Source organism: Fusarium oxysporum, chromosome 6 (assembly GCF_000149955.1).
Source record: "Fusarium oxysporum f. sp. lycopersici 4287 chromosome 6, whole genome shotgun sequence".
NCBI lineage: Eukaryota > Fungi > Ascomycota > Sordariomycetes > Hypocreales > Nectriaceae > Fusarium > Fusarium oxysporum.
Genome location: NC_030991.1, coordinates 3,144,114 through 3,160,477, shown reverse-complemented (window position 1 = coordinate 3,160,477; position 16,364 = coordinate 3,144,114). Strand labels below are relative to the sequence as shown.

Below are 16,364 nucleotides of genomic sequence, written 5' to 3'. Positions count from 1 at the left end.
AGATCTCCTACTGGAGCAAAAGACGTGCTGAGCTAGCTAGGTACAGGGAAACCCCGCTTCCTTCACCATCCAGCATACCAATGGCACAAAAGGTGCTGTATTTCTCAAGCCCGTCACCCGTCAGCGGGTTCGGGGGCAATCTACTGTCGAGCTTTTTCCTCCGACCAGAATTCTCTCACGCATCACTACATCTGCTGACGCAGTCCACAATCTCCAGTAAACAAGTTGTAGCTCGTAGTCGACTGTCGTGGCGGCAGGGAAAAACCTTGGGAAGGAATCAGAGGCCGGCGGTGCGGCTTGCCTTCAAAGGGGAAAAACCCATCGCAATCGGCGTCGTTGATCGGGAGGATGTCGCTACCGATGCCACGGGCACCGTCCTCCGATATCTAAGGCGTTCTGGTTCTGAGGTGCCGCCATTAGATCCGACAAAGGTGTTGTCAGAGAAGGTGAACTCTCCAAAATTCCTTCTCTGAAAACTGCTGTTAGGGAGCCGATGGCGTCCCCGCAGTATTGTGTGGCCGAGTAGCCCGTAGAAAATCCCGCTCCTAACAGTGCACTAACAGTGCGTGCCAAGAAAGAATTTTTACAGGGGAGAGTTGATCCACTACACCTACATCAACCAGGGTCGCCAATGTAGGGTAATTGATCACGTCGAGGGTTCAGGTTGATTGATGTAAGTGTATGAGTAATACACCAATCGATCAACCGGTGGGTTTCGGTGTAGTTGATCGGAACCTTGCGTGTTCCTTATCCTGTTATCCTGTAATCTGTATTTTTTCTTATCTTGTTCTGTTTAACATGTTAACGGATTTCTTAACATGTTATACAGGTTGCCCATGTATGCTGTTCACCTCTGGCTGCGACCGCGTCAATTGACAAAGTGGGTGACTCGGCGCGATTTAACGAGCTATCTGCCTCTGGGGGATCACCCAAAAGACTTGTTTCATACGACTCGATGCCCTGTGAGGGTGTAACCGGCGATGCTTCTGTCTGAAGAAATGTAGACTTGAAACCTGATGCTGTCGTGCGTTGTTTGCTTCCGAAGCCGTCTTCGAGCACGCTTGGTAACGACATCATGCTTAGCCTTGTCCTTTGGCGTGCCGTATTTTCGGGGCCGCCCGCGTTTCTTGGGTGTTCCCGGCATTGTGGGGATGATGGGTCGTTGTGGGTACCGGCACGGTATGTTTTCCGTAGGATGGTATCAGGAAATGAGATTCCCCTGAACTGACAGCTAAATCCTGATTAGGTTAGTAAAGTGAACGCGAAATTCTGGTTGGACAGAGGGAAATACACTAAGAGCCAAATTGGCTAGCTTACTGACCGCGAAATTCAAAATGCCAATTTTAGTTAACCCGATGGCTTTGACTAGCGCCTCCAACACGGGGTATAGAATGATGTATATAATATCACGTGCATCCCATGATTGACCTAGCTACAGGGAAAAGAGTCTCTTTTTTTTTCAAGGGAAGGCAATTTTCACCAAGTCCCAGCTTTTCCCCTATTGAAATCCTTAGACATAGCTGCTAACCCTGACCCGGATGGGACTGCCTATGTGCCACTGTTGGAAAACGAGACAGTACTTGCACCTTGTGTAAAAATGTGCACCACCCCACCCGGCAAGACTCGCACCACTTCAGTTACCGCCCGTGCCAGCGCTCCCCCGCTCAAGGTAACAAGCACGTTCGACGTCCTTCCACCAAAAGTTCTGTCCACCCTTACCGCCAGAGTGCGGGGGTCATTACGAAATGCGGAGAGATAGCATCCTGTATATGCCTGAAACGCCGTGCCAGCACCCGTTATGCAGGCGAGTAAAATGCCACGGGTGTCGCTGTAATTTAAATTAGACCAACCCTAAAATCTATATCAAGCTACTTACCGTTCAACAAGGGCTCTCTCGTCAAGAGAATGAGGTTCATTAATAGCTTCTTCAATAGTTGCGGCTTGGTCGTCCCTTGATGTACTGATAAGTGTGACGGACGTATTCATGAGAATCAGACATACCTCTGCTTAATATGAGTAGTAGCCACAGAGACGGCTAGGGGGAGGAGTAAAAGCATGCGTGAGGGATGCATAGTTGCCGTTTATGGTATTGAGGAGGGTTTATAAGGTCGCGAAGACTTATTTAAGAGGCGTAACTAAGGGTGGGTAAACCCGGACTCTTGACGCAGTATGAAAGGATGTCCGGGAACGAGAGAATAGAGGGAGAGTCTAACATTAAATATGTTTCTAGTCTTATAAGGCCCACTTCCCCGCTTAAATCTCTCTTAAAAGCTTTACTTTTAGTACAGGTAGAGTATAGAGTTTAATTCCCTTATAACATAATTTAAAAGCTCCATTCTCTGTTATTACAGGGTACATTTTAAAGTTTATTAAAAAATAAAGTTTAACTAACGTGTTTGATAAGTGAGTGGGTCATCCAAGTGAGTGGGTCAATCTTATTTCCACCTTAAATCCGGGGTTTAAAAAGTTCTTTAAAATTTCAAACTAAGCCTAAATTGGCTGTAATTTTAGTAGCCTATATATAAGTCTTAAAATATATCATATAGATTTTTTAAGATTTTTAGAAAAATTCTATATAGCTATAAACCTTAAAACCTATTTATACTGTATTTTATACTGTATAATTAAGCTTTACTATATAAAATAAAATAGCTAAAAATCTTAAAAAAATATTTTATAATAAGGTTAATTATACTTTTCTTAAAGATGTTTTTTTTAAATTTTTATCTATTTTATTTAGAGTAAAAAGATACTATAGGGTAGGTTTTTTAATACTATACAGTGCAGTGACTCACTTACTTGTCTGACCCACTCACTTATCAAACACGTTATACCATATACCTGTCGGTTGTATTATTAAAGATAATTCTGCCGCTTGAACTTAAATACTAGTATATAAGACCGGCAGAAGAATTCGGCAGATTTATAATAAGAATCGGATCTGGCTAGGCCGACTACTCCTACTGTGGTAAAAATAAAAGCTTAAACTATAAGCCGAAGTACAGTGGTGTGCAATAAGTTTGAATCCAAGATGAAGTATCTGCCTTTTCGCTCTAGCCCTGTCAGAAGCCTGACTAGCTATATCAGGTAGATATCTACAGTGGGGTGCAATAAGTTTGAGGATCTTTGAAGGTACCGAAGCAGCCCGTCTAGCCGGATTAGATCCTTGTTACATATCTGTCGGACGTGTTCCTCTGCCGATTTTATTTATCTGCCGGTCTTATGTACTAGTATTTAGGTTAAAGCGGCAGAACTACCTTTGACTTGTACTGTATTCTTTTAGTGTTTCGGCATATAGTTTAAGCTTTCATTCATATTACAGTGGGATGCAATACAGTAGGATGCAATAAGTTTGAATACCGAGCGTGTATCTTCTTTTGCCGCTAGCCTCTTTGAGACAGCTACCACCTGCATATCAGTTGTTGCACGGCGAATAAGTATATACTGATTGGCTAGATCGAGCTTCTTCCTCAGATTAGAAGCAGGCTGAACTCCAAATAGGCTAGACAGGGGGTATCAGTACTTCAAAAGGTATTCAAACTTATTGCATCCCACTGTAAGTTTTGAATCCAGACTGAAGTATCCGTAGTTCTGCCGCTTCAACCTAAATACTAGTACATAAGACCGGCAGATAAATAAAATCGGCAGATGAACACGACCGACAGATATGTAACAAGGATCTAATCCGGCTAGACGGGCTGCTTCGGTACCTTCAGAGATCCTCAAACTTATTTGTTGAATATTGGAGGGTTCACCCTCAACTTCAGGATTAAGGTTCAGGATTAAAGTTTGGAGTCCTAAACTTAGATCGTAGGACTTTCATCTAGGACTTTCTAGGACTCAAGTCCTAGAAGGAACCAGTCGAAGATATAAGGTCTCAATAGTCCTTCGATTGCGACAGAATGAAGAGACACAATTCACCTTAATATCTGACATTATTGCTCCCCACTGTAATATGAATGAAAGCTTAAACTATATGCCGAAACACTAAAAGAATACAGGTCAAAGGTAGTTCTGCCGCTTTAACCTAAATACTAGTACATACAGTGGGATGCAAAAAGTATTCGCAGGTGTGAAAGTCGCGTTGATCGGCCCTAGCTTCTCTAGTTAGTAGCTTAGCTTAGCTTAGGTACTTGATACTATGTAACCCCCCTGATTTAGGTGTAATATAAGGTATTGAGGACCTGACAAGCTACCCCTGACTAGCTTCCGAGCATCAGACCTACCTGTACACCTGCGAATACTTTTTGCATCCCACTGTAAGACCGGCAGATAAATCAAATCGGCAGATGAACACGACCTTCAAAGATCCTCAAACTTATTGCACCACACGGTATACTATAACAGGGTTATTAATAATATATGGATTATCAATGTGCTTTAAGTACTTAAAGGAAGAGAAACCTGCGTTCTGCCCAACTATTACTCTATCGCTGGAGTTTAATCCTAAGCGACGAACATATATTACCTCACAAAGGGAAACACTTCTCCTTGCCGCACGTCTGATCCGTTGGTTAGATATACGGTAGATACGACCCAGTTCAGAAAATATCGGAAAGACTCGATAGTTATCTCCGTGAAGCCTGAACTTCAATACGCTACCTTCCCGTGTTACCAACCATGAATCCCGCACTTGCAATGGTTTTGCTGTAAAGAGTAGATTCGAACCCCATTTGCTCGATTTCTAATTAAGCTTTTAGGTACTTAACTACTGCCTCTAGTGATGCAATTTCTTGTACACGTACGTACGTACGTACTGTATTTTAGCCGCTGTACGTACGTACAACCTTATTGTACGTACAAATATGTACCATACAAATGTCCCCCTTCCTTTTTAGGTAATACTGGTAACTTAGTAGGCTTCTCACGGTCCTCGTCTTCTGCCATTTTGGCCTCAAACCTCTGATTCCACCTCAGTGCCAACCCCCAATATATCACCCGTCGACTGTAATACACCCTCCCACTCAAAATCTCCACTGGTGGAGGCCATCACACCATCCATCCAGACCTTCTTGCCCTGCGCATTCACAAATAACTCGAGATATGAATCTTCGAGTCCTAGCCAGTCCTTCTCCTCAAGATCCGCCCAGCGCTTTTTATGGGCGTACTTCTGATCCTTAAGGCGATCTAATACGCGGTCGTTCATAAAAATGAAAGCCTGCATGTCAGCGTGCATGGGCGTAAGGCGATTTCGAGCTTTCGTGTGTATGAAATTAATAGCAGAGAAACTTCGTTCTGAGGGCACAGAGTTCGCAAGCGTGTTCATTACCTTCACGGCTACTCTAGCCAGAATCGAGCCCTGGTTGAGGAGGCACTGCCACGCCATTGCTGGCTTGAAGCCATCATCGTATACAGCGCTGTGCTTATTAAACAAGCCGTCTGGGCCGCCTGTACGCATTCGGAAGTGTGTGAATTCGGAAAGGGCACGGTGATATTCGTCGTCGTTTTTCAGCTGTTTCTGCATATACTCTTGTACGCGCGCAAAGACGCTAGGCGGCAGTTTCGAATTTGGACCTGTTGTATCAGGCCGGAGGGCATCGGCGATCCAATGTATATCGTACGTCTGCTTATCGAGCCGGGCTTTGAATATAGCGTCAATGTCGTCCCACGGAATATCAGGAAACTGATCAGCCTCTCCCATCTCAGACCATTTGCTTTTGATTTGCAGCCAGCGATTTACAACGTGTGCGATTCCCGCCCCATCAGCCTCGGAAGCGTGTTGAAATTCGTTCACGGGTTTTAGCACAGCGATCGCAGCCTCCAGTTTTAGCCAGAAGCTGTTGTCTTTGATGATTCGAACCGCTTCGGGCAGGAGAACGGGGCAATCTTGAGATCGCAGCTCATCCCGTACGTCTTTTCGAATAGACCAGTCTCTGGCAGGGTCTCGAGAACGGAGGAGGGAGAAGAAAGAATTGTACTGAGAACCCCAGCGTGTAATTATGCTATTCGGAACGAGCGAGTTAGTATATCGATTTCTCAGTCACAGCTAACGATTTACCGTTACCTTCTGATCAGCGCGCGAGTTACTCCGTTCCACCTTGTGCGTTGGCACATTCTCAATCTTTGCAATTGTAATTTAGACCGTGAGAAGAACTTGAGAAGGGTGCTGACGTTATTACAGAGATCCTCAAAGAATGGAAGAAGAAGGATATCTTTAATTAGAAGCTGAAGGCCGTGAGAATCGCATAGAGAGAAGTTGATATGTGAGAGCTCTGGGAATCTCCCTAGCAAGCCGTGTACAGAGCGCATCGTGTTTTCGGTATCTGTACAGATAGAATTGATTCTGGAGAGATCACCGCCGCACAGTTGCTGCATTTCTCCCCATATCAGCTTCACCCAATTCTCCGCTGTGTGCTGTTCGTCTCCCGTGTCAAACGTTTTCCAGTAGAAGGCTGGGCCGTCTGGTAGCTGTACCGAGATATTAACGATTCTGTGACCCGAGACATTATCTGAAGCGTCAAATATGATGTTGAGCCATTCAAAGCTGGTAATGCGTTTGAAAACCTCGTCATAGAGTTCCTGATAGAAGTCGGGAAGAATTCTCGTGATGGCGGCGCGGCTAGGAGGCTTCCAGCCAGGCTTAATGCGAGTGAAGAAATAACGCCAACGGCGGCTCTCGAAGAGGCTGAAGGGCCGACCACCGGCGATTACAGCAGCGGCGGCATCATAGGCATAACTGTGACTCTCGTCCTGCGAGATATGCTGAATTCCGACCTCGGTTATCTTCTTTTGTATGGCTTCTGAGTAGGAGGGAAGATAGCCAGCGTTATCTTGAGTTTGACGCTCTTGTCGCTGCTTGGCTTGCCATTTCTCACACGCAGCGAGATGCTCTTTCGGCCTCCCAACAGAGGTCGCTGCAAAATCTTTTTGGCAGTGACGGCATCTGTATCGCTTGCTTTTCTTGGAGTTAGAGCGGCCGAGGTCGATAAACTGTCGCCAAACGAAGGCAGCGTTAGCTTGGGTGGGCGCCATCTTTTTGGCGATACCTTCAATCGGGAGAGAATGGCAGAGTGTGTTGAGCTGCTCAGCCAACGGAGTTTTTGTACAGCCCCCCGTATTTGTATAATATGACCCACAAATTCCCCTATTAGGATTATTATGGAACCCATTGTACGTACATAGTACGTGTACGTACTTTTTCTTTCTGTACGTACGTACGTACAACACGGTTGTACATACTGTACAACATCACTAGGCAGACTGCCTCGGCAGAAGACTGGGACCAGTGCCGATGTATGAAATACCCTAGCACGGGAACCCCCAATGACTGTGCCACGATCAAGGCCTGCGGCAGTGGTAAACACCGCGCGATATGTAAGAGGTTTTATGTTTATACGAGTGGCACTTGCTGACTTACTATAGCCATCTACAAAAATGGGGATATATGGGTATGATATCGTCGGTCAACAATTAGGTGCGGCAACTTATTGGATATTCTAGTGTGAAAAGACCGATGTGGCAATCAATGGCCCCGAATTTTATCGAACCTGTTACGACCTTCTGCAAGACCCGAAACCTAACTCCGAAGCCGATAGCTGTTGTATAAAGGGCGACAGAGCATCGGATGGATGCTTCAAGTAATACCCATCTCTTGGGTGTAAGGGTTGGGATTTTAATTTAACTTAATGGATATTCTGGCTGGCAACCATATGGCCGCTTAGGTTCCCTCTAGGAGCATAAGATACATTAAGCTATTTTAACCTACATGATAAGCGAGTGAAACAGACAAGCGAGTGGAACAAAAATCCCTCAACCTACATCATTTCTAGTTGATCAATTGATTCTCAACCACCCAATATGTGACAGTTAAATAAAGAAGCTGATATCCTGCTTGCTATTTAAGCTCTTCAAAATGACCCAAAACCAAGTCTCCGACGCGCCGCAAAAATCTACAAAGTTAGCCTTACAACCCTTTGGCGTCGGCAGCAAGGCATTCTTTCCCAGCGCGACACTATCCCGAAATCACGCAAACTATCTGATCTAGAAGAACAGATAATGAGCCAAAATGGCTGGACAAATAACGAACTGGGCCTTGAGTGGCTAAAGTACTTTAATCGGTCTACAACTAACCGATCAACAGGCTGGCGATCCATTCCACGTCCACCGTCCACGTATCCACGGCGTGGAAATGGATGGTCCGTGCATCCATTTCCATCCATTCCATGGAGGGCGCCCGCTACACGCGCGCCCGGATGCGCATTTAGATTTCTTTACGTTTTCTATAATAACCTAACATTTCATTCATATTACATTATAAAAATTCTGTATGTAATATGTAATAGCATCATAAATATGCCTATGATCTTAATTTTCTTATCATAATTTTCTTTAATTTTATTATAAGTTGAATGAGACCAATCGCGCGCCCGGGCGCGCGAATTTCATGAATGATGACTAAGCGCAGGTTGAAATACGGCCCCTCATACATGTACGCTCGAGCGTACAAATAAGGTCACGTGATATACTGTACGCTCGAGGCGTACAAATAAGATCCTGTCGCAGGGTAGGCATTAGTAATCTAGCTGTATGCTTTAAGTAACTCTGCGGGATGGAATACCCCGCACAAGAGAGAACTTAAGACAATCAATCAACACATTTGCTGCTGCTCATCATATTCACTCTAACCCTTTAAGCACGCTCAGTGCGACAGATCCCGTTATGTAAGAGGCATATGTGGCCTAATTGCAAAGCGGCCATACACCGCAGATTAACCCCATATTTAGCAATCAACCGCTTCTACGGTATTAATTCTTATTGCCGCGCCTTGCTTCTGCTATAATGGATCCAATTGGTGACTCTCATGGCTTCCCCAGGGATGTTCTTCCTCCTGAAGGCGAATTTAGCTCACGAGAGGAACTAGTAAGAGCAATTAACGCTTGGGCAGCGCCACGAGGCTACGCCTTTATCTCCCAAAGGTCTTGTAAGACTACCAATGGGAGAGTTAGGGTTACCTTTATATGTGACCGCGGAGGAGGGCGTGCCCCTTCTACATCCCCTAAGAAACGGATACGCAAGACTGCATCACGTCGTACGGGATGCCTCTTCTCTGTGATAGCAAAGGAGAGCCTATGCGGGACTCAATGGAGCCTGAGGCATCGTCCCGGCCCTGGCTTCGATCAACACAATCATGAACCAAGTTTCCACCAAGTGGCACATCCAGTACATCGTCAATTGTCAAGCTCAGATGAATCAACAGTCCACCAGCTCGCCAACGCCGGTATTGCGCCTAAGGAGATCAGATCCTATTTGCGCACGACTTCAGATACACTTGCCACACAGCAAGATATCTATAACTGCATTGCACGAGGCAAACGGGATCTTGCCAAGGGTCAAAGCAACATACATGCCCTTGCTGATCAGCTCAATAGCAGCGCTCGCAATAGTCCAGACCATTTGGACTGTTAGTCCAGACTGTAGATCAGGGCAGGGAATACGGACGCCCGGTGTGGACGCTAAGAACGCTAGGTTGTTGGTATGGTGTTACAAAACCAGGGCACCCATGATTGTTGCTGTACCAACCATTTTATTTTGGATATTTCCGATCAATTTATTGGTGCGATCCGATCAACACGGCTCGTTTCAAGGGACGCATCATCCTAGCCGTCAATCCACGAACGCCCGTCGTGGATTGATTGTTGATTTTGGATTGCAGTCTGGACTAATAGTCCAAATGGTCTGGACTATTGCGAGCGCTGCTCAATAGCGAGGGCTTCTGGAGCGAGATTCGCCTCGACGAGGGTGGCAGAGTTACAGCAGTATTATTTGCACATCCGCAGTCACTGGAATACCTCAAATTATATCCTGAAGTGCTTCTATTGGATTGTACGTATAAGACCAATAAGTACAAGATGCCCCTTCTCGATATAGTTGGTATTGATGCTTGTCAACGATCCTTCTGTATTGCATTTGCCTTCCTTAGCGGCGAGGAAGAGAATGACTTCATCTGGGCTCTTGAACGGTTGAGGCATATGTATGAGCTTCACGGGGTAGCTATTCCTTCTGTAATACTCACAGATCGCTGCCTTGCTTGTATAAATGCCATTTCCTCTTCTTCTTGCTTCCCTGAGCCAGCCTTACTCTTATGCCTATGGCATATTAATAAGGCCGTCCTGACACATTGTATGCCTATATTTACTCGACATAAGGGCAGCCCTAAGGGGCAAGAAGAGTGGAAGCAATTCTATGACCTATGGCATGGGATTGTTGCCTCACCAACTGAAGATATATACAACGAGAGGCTTAAGAAGTGGAAGAAGCATTACCTTCCTATGCACGTTGAAGAAGTAGGCTATATCTTGGAGACCTGGCTAGATCCCCATAAGCAGAGATTCGTCAAGGCTTGGGTTCACCAACATCTTCACTTCGAGCAATTTGTTACCTCTCGGGCCGAGGGCATTCATCAGCTCATTAAGAGTCATTTGAAACACTCTCAAGTTGACCTCTTTGAGGCCTGGAGGATCATCAAGCTTGTTCTATCGAATCAGCTTTCCGAGCTCAAGGCCAACCAGGCCAAGCAGCAGATCACCACACCTCTCGATATATCTGGGGTGTTATATGGCAATATCCGCGGCTGGATCTCACACGAAGCCCTGCGGAAGGTTGATGGTCAACGGGCACGGCTATTAAAGGAGATTCCCGCGTGTACAGGGGTCTTCGCAAAGACTCTCAGTCTACCTTGCGCTCATAACCTTCAGCCTTTACTGGCGCGAGGTCTGCCCCTTCAACTATACCATTTCCATTCACATTGGCACCTCCAACGCTCAGGAACCCCCCAGCTTATTGTCGAGCCTCGCAAGCTATTTGATCGCCTAGCAGCTAATTCGACACTGCCATCGTCAAGCACGCAGCGTGAGCCTTCTGCCTTCGAAGCCATTGAAAAGGCATCACAGCCAAGGGCACTGCCAAAATGCTCGAGATGCCATAACTATGGCCATAAGATGACATCGAAAGCGTGCCCATTGCGATACGAAGATCTATTGGAGCCCCCCCCCTCCGATCACCACGACAACGCACACATTAACACATACAGCTACTCGCTCTGTAACCCGCTCGCTATCCCCATCATCCCCATCAGGAGTCTCCGTTATATCCGAGATTGTAGCTTATACAACAACGCATATGACGACACACACAACAACCCATATGGTATCTCCTCCAACAGCTAAATCGGCAGCTATTACTACACCACGTGTGCCTGTATTACAACCTGATGACCCCCGTGCTATTTTCCAACGATATAAGGAAGCACGAGAAGCTTGGTATGCTACACTGCCTCAAGGGGGCCTCAAGACTAACCAGCAGTATCGGAGGGCTATGGGGTTGCCTCAACGCTATAGCAAAGCGGAATATAACTGGTGCCTTGACTATAAGCAAATGGGGAGGCGTTGTAGGGCCGGAACTAACATGAGAGAGTGGACTAAGGAGGAGATGATGAGTTATCTTGACTGGGATAAGGCTGAGGACGAGAGCGTTGAGCAGAATGTAAGGATAGAGATGGCAAAGCAGCCCTTCTCTAGGCGGCGAGGCATGCAAGATATCTGGGATGCCGCCGAGAGGGATCTTGAAGTACATTATATATCTTCACGATAGTATTTGATGTGGAAATAGAGAACTCTTACCAAAGGAAAAGGCTCTGCTTTGTCTACCGCACGCATTGAGGCGATTCACTTATACCACGATAGCTACAGTGACGTGAGGGGGCATTATCAGTTCTTCACGGCCACAGGCAGCGCTGCCCTCAAATCAAACAAATCAAATCCGGGGTCATATTTGAGATATTTGATAACTCTCAAGACTGGATTTGTTGTTTGAAATATTTATTCAAATATTTCAAATATTTCAAATCTTACCCTCTATGCTTCCATGCTAACATCTCCAATCTCCCATTGGACCTCCTCCCCCCCACCTATTGTCGCCCCTAGCTTCACCGCACCATGTCTGACCCAGTTCTTAAGGCATTGTAACTTCTCCAGCGTTTCCGTCGTCATCGAAAGCCTCTGCGTCGTCAGCGTTAGCTTGGCTAGGCTGAACGACCTCTCGCAATCAGTCGCCATCGCCGGTATCGCGAGTATATCGAGAGCCAATTGGCTGATCATCGGGAATTGTCCCTGGTGAGCCATCCACCACTCGATTGGATCCTCAGTCTCTTGCGGCTCTAGCCGCAGATACCGCTCAAGCTCGCTTCCCATCACCGTAGTCTTCGCTGTCCTGCTTTTAATCCATTGCTTGAACACGCTAACTTCAGTTGTCGTCCTTGGTACGCTTAAGGATGTCGACAGGGTCCAAATCCATACCACGAAATCCACCTATGGATCCATAATGTGGATCCATAACCATTCCATTCCATTCCACGTAGGCTTCAGCTTTTCCACATCCACGAATCTAAACCTCCACCCTCTCAGGATCCTTCTACCGACCCATTCGCCACCGAAGGCGTGAAACGCCAAGAGGCTGAGGCAGCGAACAACGGCGAGTCTCCAAGCTTGGTGTAGTACTCGTTTAGTTTTCTGCCAGGCAGTCATGATGGACAAGTCTTAAATAGTGTCGGTGATCCTTTCCCATGTCATCGATTCCTAAATTGATCCTGCGATGGCTTTGCCTTGATCCATCAATTCGCATTGTTCCTCGAGGCCACGATCTGACCCAAGGGGGCCTTGCCTGGACTTTCGCGGATGGGATATCCGTCCTCGCAATCCCTAAATCGAGCAGGGAAAGCTGCCGGTTACGGTCCCTGGTTCGCCCTCGAAGCTGCCAGCTTCGGGCCTGGTCGCCCTCGAGCCAGCTCGGCCTGCGAGTTGGTGCCCTGCCCAGGGTCCAAATCCATACCACGAAATCCACATATGGATCCATAATGTGGATCCATATCCATTCCATTCCATTCCACGTAGGCTTCAGCTTTTCCACATCCACGCCACGGAACCCCTTCCACATGTTCCACATGTGGAAATTGTGGAAAGGAATGGAAATTTAGGTGGGGTTTGAAAATACCTGGATTTCCTTGTGAAATAGCGCATACCCTAAGTACTTTCCATAGCCAATAACAACGCAATAGCAACAATTTTCCACTCCGTTTTACCCGTACACAAAGTTCAAACAAGTCTATTCTAGGAGGGTTTACTATTACTCACGCCCTGACTACTCCAAACCGAAATGGCCACCCTTCATCCTACCAAGTCAACCACACCCGTTCCAGAACGTACAGAAGAAGACAATCAACGACTCTTTCAGCTCTACAAAGGCTGGACCTTGACGGAGAGAGACGGCCAAGTGCGTCAATGGGTATATCAGTTCGGCTACGATATCCAGCATGCCGATAAGGGGGAACGCCGATGGGTGTGTTGCCTTTGCATCAAGCAAAAGCGGCCGAGGCCAAAGAGTTACGCCATCAAAGGGTTGCAGAACGCTGAGGGTCACCTGTACACGGACCACAATGGCATCATGGATCCGACAGGCAAGAGGCAAAAGCCTACAAAGGCATCCGAGAAAGCACATCAGTCCATTGCAACAATCCTACAGTTGAACCCGAAGGAGCCGAAGGAACAAGATTTGATCAATACCTTGATCAAACGTTTCGACAAAACTGTATTCCAGCAGAAACTTGTCAACTGGATTGTCAACTCTAACCAATCCTTCTCGATCGTCAACGATCAAGATCTTCGAGACATCTTCAACTACCTCAATCCATCTGTCGAGATCACAAAAGCTAACATTACTGACGTGACCGTGCGTGCCATCGCAGAACGAGAATTTACCAACAACATGGAAAGAGTGAAAGATGCTTTGCGAAAGAGTCCGGGACAGATCCATATCCAGTACGATGGCTGGAAGTCTGGTAACCGACACGCCTTATACGGCATCACATGTGTGTTTCGGGATTCAAATAATCGGCCACAGAAGTGTGTCCTCGGACTGCCTGAGCTTACAGAGCGGCACACAGGCGAGAATATCGCCGGGCAGATTATCGAGATCATTCGGGAGTACGAGATCAGCGATAAACTCGGGTATTTCACATTGGATAATGCCGGTAACAATAAAACCTCGATGGGGGAGCTTGGATTAGAGTTTGGCTTCGACTGGGAGAAGCGATGGGTTCGCTGCGTTGGCCACGTTGTCAACATAGTAGTGAAACAGATGCTGTATGGCAAGAACCCGGATGCTTTCGAGAAAGAGGTCTTCGAAGGACTTCACACGGCAGCGAAGGAGCATGAAGTCTGGAGGAGGCGAGGCTCTGTTGGAAAATGGCATAACTTTGCTGTTGTAGGTGGCTGAGTCCCCGGCTTTATTTGTTATACTCACGAAGACCTAGGAGGTGAGCAGATCGGACACGTGGACCGATATGCTCAAGAAGGTACAGGCTGTCGAGAGCCAACTCTCTGATGACGCTCAGCTCAAGAAACACCGTCCAGTTGGAGTTGTGGTCGACAATGCTACCCGGTGGCTTTCTCAATTCTCGATGATTGAACGCGCTCTCCTCTTGAGGCCATTTTATAATTCTTTTGTCCAGAGAGCGTCAAACGAGTGGGAGAAGGTCAACTTGACGAGAGCTGGCCACATCAAAAAGGGCTCCAAGCTGCCCTTCTTCCTGAAGGAAGAGAATCGCATGACACCTGATGATTGGCATGTGCTCGGGACTCTTTACGACATTTTGCTTGACTTCCAGCTGGTTGTGAGAGGCCTTGAGGGCGATGGACAGGGAAAACACCGGAGAAAGGTCGAGGAAAACGAGATCGACCCTCCACTGTCTGGTAAGCCTTAGACTTCTCAAAAGCGGCCCGATTCTTATTTTAACAGATGGCTTGTACAGGAACAAGCTGGGATCTTATTCACGCGTACGAATTTCTTCTCGAAACCCTCGAATCCGCGAAAAGAGCAGTCGCCAATTTTCCGCACGGCCATCACCTCGCTGTCAACATCAACCTGGGTTGGCTCAAATTGAACGAATACTACGAGCACCTGAATGATAGCCCCCTGATCTATGGCGCTGCAGTTCTTCATCCTGCCTACCGGTGGGCACTGTTTGACGATTTGTGGGGAGACGACGACGAAAGACAATTGTGGATTACCAAGGCGAAGGAGATGGTCCAGGATCTCTGGGAGAGAGAGTATAGGGACCTGGAGGTTGATGACCCAGAGATTGAGTTGCCTGCCAATAAGCGGCTGAAGACCTCAAGAAACAAGTTCACAGCGTGGCGCACAAAGAAGCGAGGACTGACGACTGGAGGGATTTCTGTTACCGAGTCGCCAATTCGATCCCCAGCTCAATCCCCTAGGTCCTCAGTTGGCGGTCTGGATCTTGATGAATACGAGCAGTGGCAGCGTGATATCGAGGATGCTGATGCTTCTGTCACAGATCCCTACGAATACTGGCACATAAGGCGACTCAAATACCCCCGGTTGTCTAGGATGGCCTTGGATCTGCTTACTGTGCCACCAATGTCAGCCGAGTGTGAGAGGCTATTCTCGACCACTGGCCGCATGGTTACCAAGAGCCGCAATAGGCTAGATGCCAGTACAATTGGGCTTTGCCAGACACTACGGAGTTGGTTGCGCGCCGGTTTGATCGGGTCGCTAGATAGGATTCTAATGGACGAGTGACAAAAACATCGACGTCACCAAGGCATGGATGCGATCCACTAATTACCATTGTTAGACAAAGTAGGTTTCCATTCCACAAATTCCACAATATGGATTCATTTCCATAATGGATCCATTTCCACCCATTCCACATCGAAGTTATTAGTCAGCATCCATATCCACGCCATATTCACAAATGTGTCGTGGAGTGTCGTGGATTTGAACCCTGGGTAAGGCAGCATCAGACGGTCAGGAATGGACGCCAAACATGGACGCAGTACGAGCCACAATCAGGTTCGCGATCGCTACAGGTCGCCTGGAACAGACATGGTCCAAGCGATACTAACCTAGCATCAAGAAATCAATACTAACTAACTAACTACATTCTCTGACGCCTCAAATAACTAACAGCAGGCTCGCTTCAGCCGCCGAAGATAGGAAACTGAACACTTGGAGGGATTGGGCTTCAAGTTGACCTGCTACCATCCAGGACCACCTAATGCATAACCCCACCTAATGCATAACCAAAATTTCGCCCCTCCCATACAAAATCCAAATTTTGATGTCCACAAAAACAGGCCCGATTCTCAACTAATAAATGAGGCTTTGGAGAAAGTTTCTAGAAAATTGCTCAATTTTTACTGTCTGCGTGGCTTTTTGACCTCCCGACCGCTCCGTGTGCGCTGGCAGTGCTTTGCTACGACCATAAAGTCATCACGTTCGTCCTCTGACCTGACACCCACCTCAATCACCGACTCGACCTCCTCATCCACATCCACCTCTATTTCTGC

General features: G+C 46.9%; 5 protein-coding genes across 5 annotated transcripts; 2 read left to right on the top strand and 3 right to left on the bottom strand.

Annotated features, from left to right (window-relative positions):
* Positions 1-813: 813 nt before the first annotated feature.
* FOXG_22691 (uncharacterized protein) lies at positions 814-2,072 on the bottom strand (the record flags this gene model as incomplete). The annotated part of the gene is made up of 4 exons (XM_018403098.1): positions 814-1,224; positions 1,720-1,828; positions 1,877-1,951; positions 2,002-2,072. The coding sequence occupies 4 exons, from the start codon at positions 2,070-2,072 to the stop codon at positions 814-816; spliced, it is 666 nt and encodes a 221-aa protein (XP_018257970.1).
* Positions 2,073-4,598: 2,526 nt separating this feature from the next.
* Positions 4,599-4,887, bottom strand: FOXG_22690 (uncharacterized protein; the record flags this gene model as incomplete). The annotated part of the gene is made up of 2 exons (XM_018403097.1): positions 4,599-4,684; positions 4,812-4,887. 2 exons carry the CDS (start codon positions 4,885-4,887, stop codon positions 4,599-4,601), a joined length of 162 nt encoding a protein of 53 aa, XP_018257969.1.
* Positions 4,888-4,894: 7 nt separating this feature from the next.
* On the bottom strand, positions 4,895-6,972 carry FOXG_22689 (uncharacterized protein; the record flags this gene model as incomplete). The annotated part of the gene is made up of 2 exons (XM_018403096.1): positions 4,895-5,942; positions 6,005-6,972. The coding sequence occupies 2 exons, from the start codon at positions 6,970-6,972 to the stop codon at positions 4,895-4,897; spliced, it is 2,016 nt and encodes a 671-aa protein (XP_018257968.1).
* A 4,431-nt stretch (positions 6,973-11,403) lies between these two features.
* FOXG_22688 (uncharacterized protein) lies at positions 11,404-12,491 on the top strand (the record flags this gene model as incomplete). The annotated part of the gene is made up of 2 exons (XM_018403095.1): positions 11,404-11,565; positions 12,402-12,491. The coding sequence occupies 2 exons, from the start codon at positions 11,404-11,406 to the stop codon at positions 12,489-12,491; spliced, it is 252 nt and encodes an 83-aa protein (XP_018257967.1).
* Positions 12,492-13,149: 658 nt separating this feature from the next.
* FOXG_22687 (uncharacterized protein) lies at positions 13,150-15,594 on the top strand (the record flags this gene model as incomplete). Its single annotated transcript, XM_018403094.1, has 3 exons — positions 13,150-14,256; positions 14,306-14,744; positions 14,804-15,594. 3 exons carry the CDS (start codon positions 13,150-13,152, stop codon positions 15,592-15,594), a joined length of 2,337 nt encoding a protein of 778 aa, XP_018257966.1.
* Between the last annotated feature and the right edge of the window lie 770 nt (positions 15,595-16,364).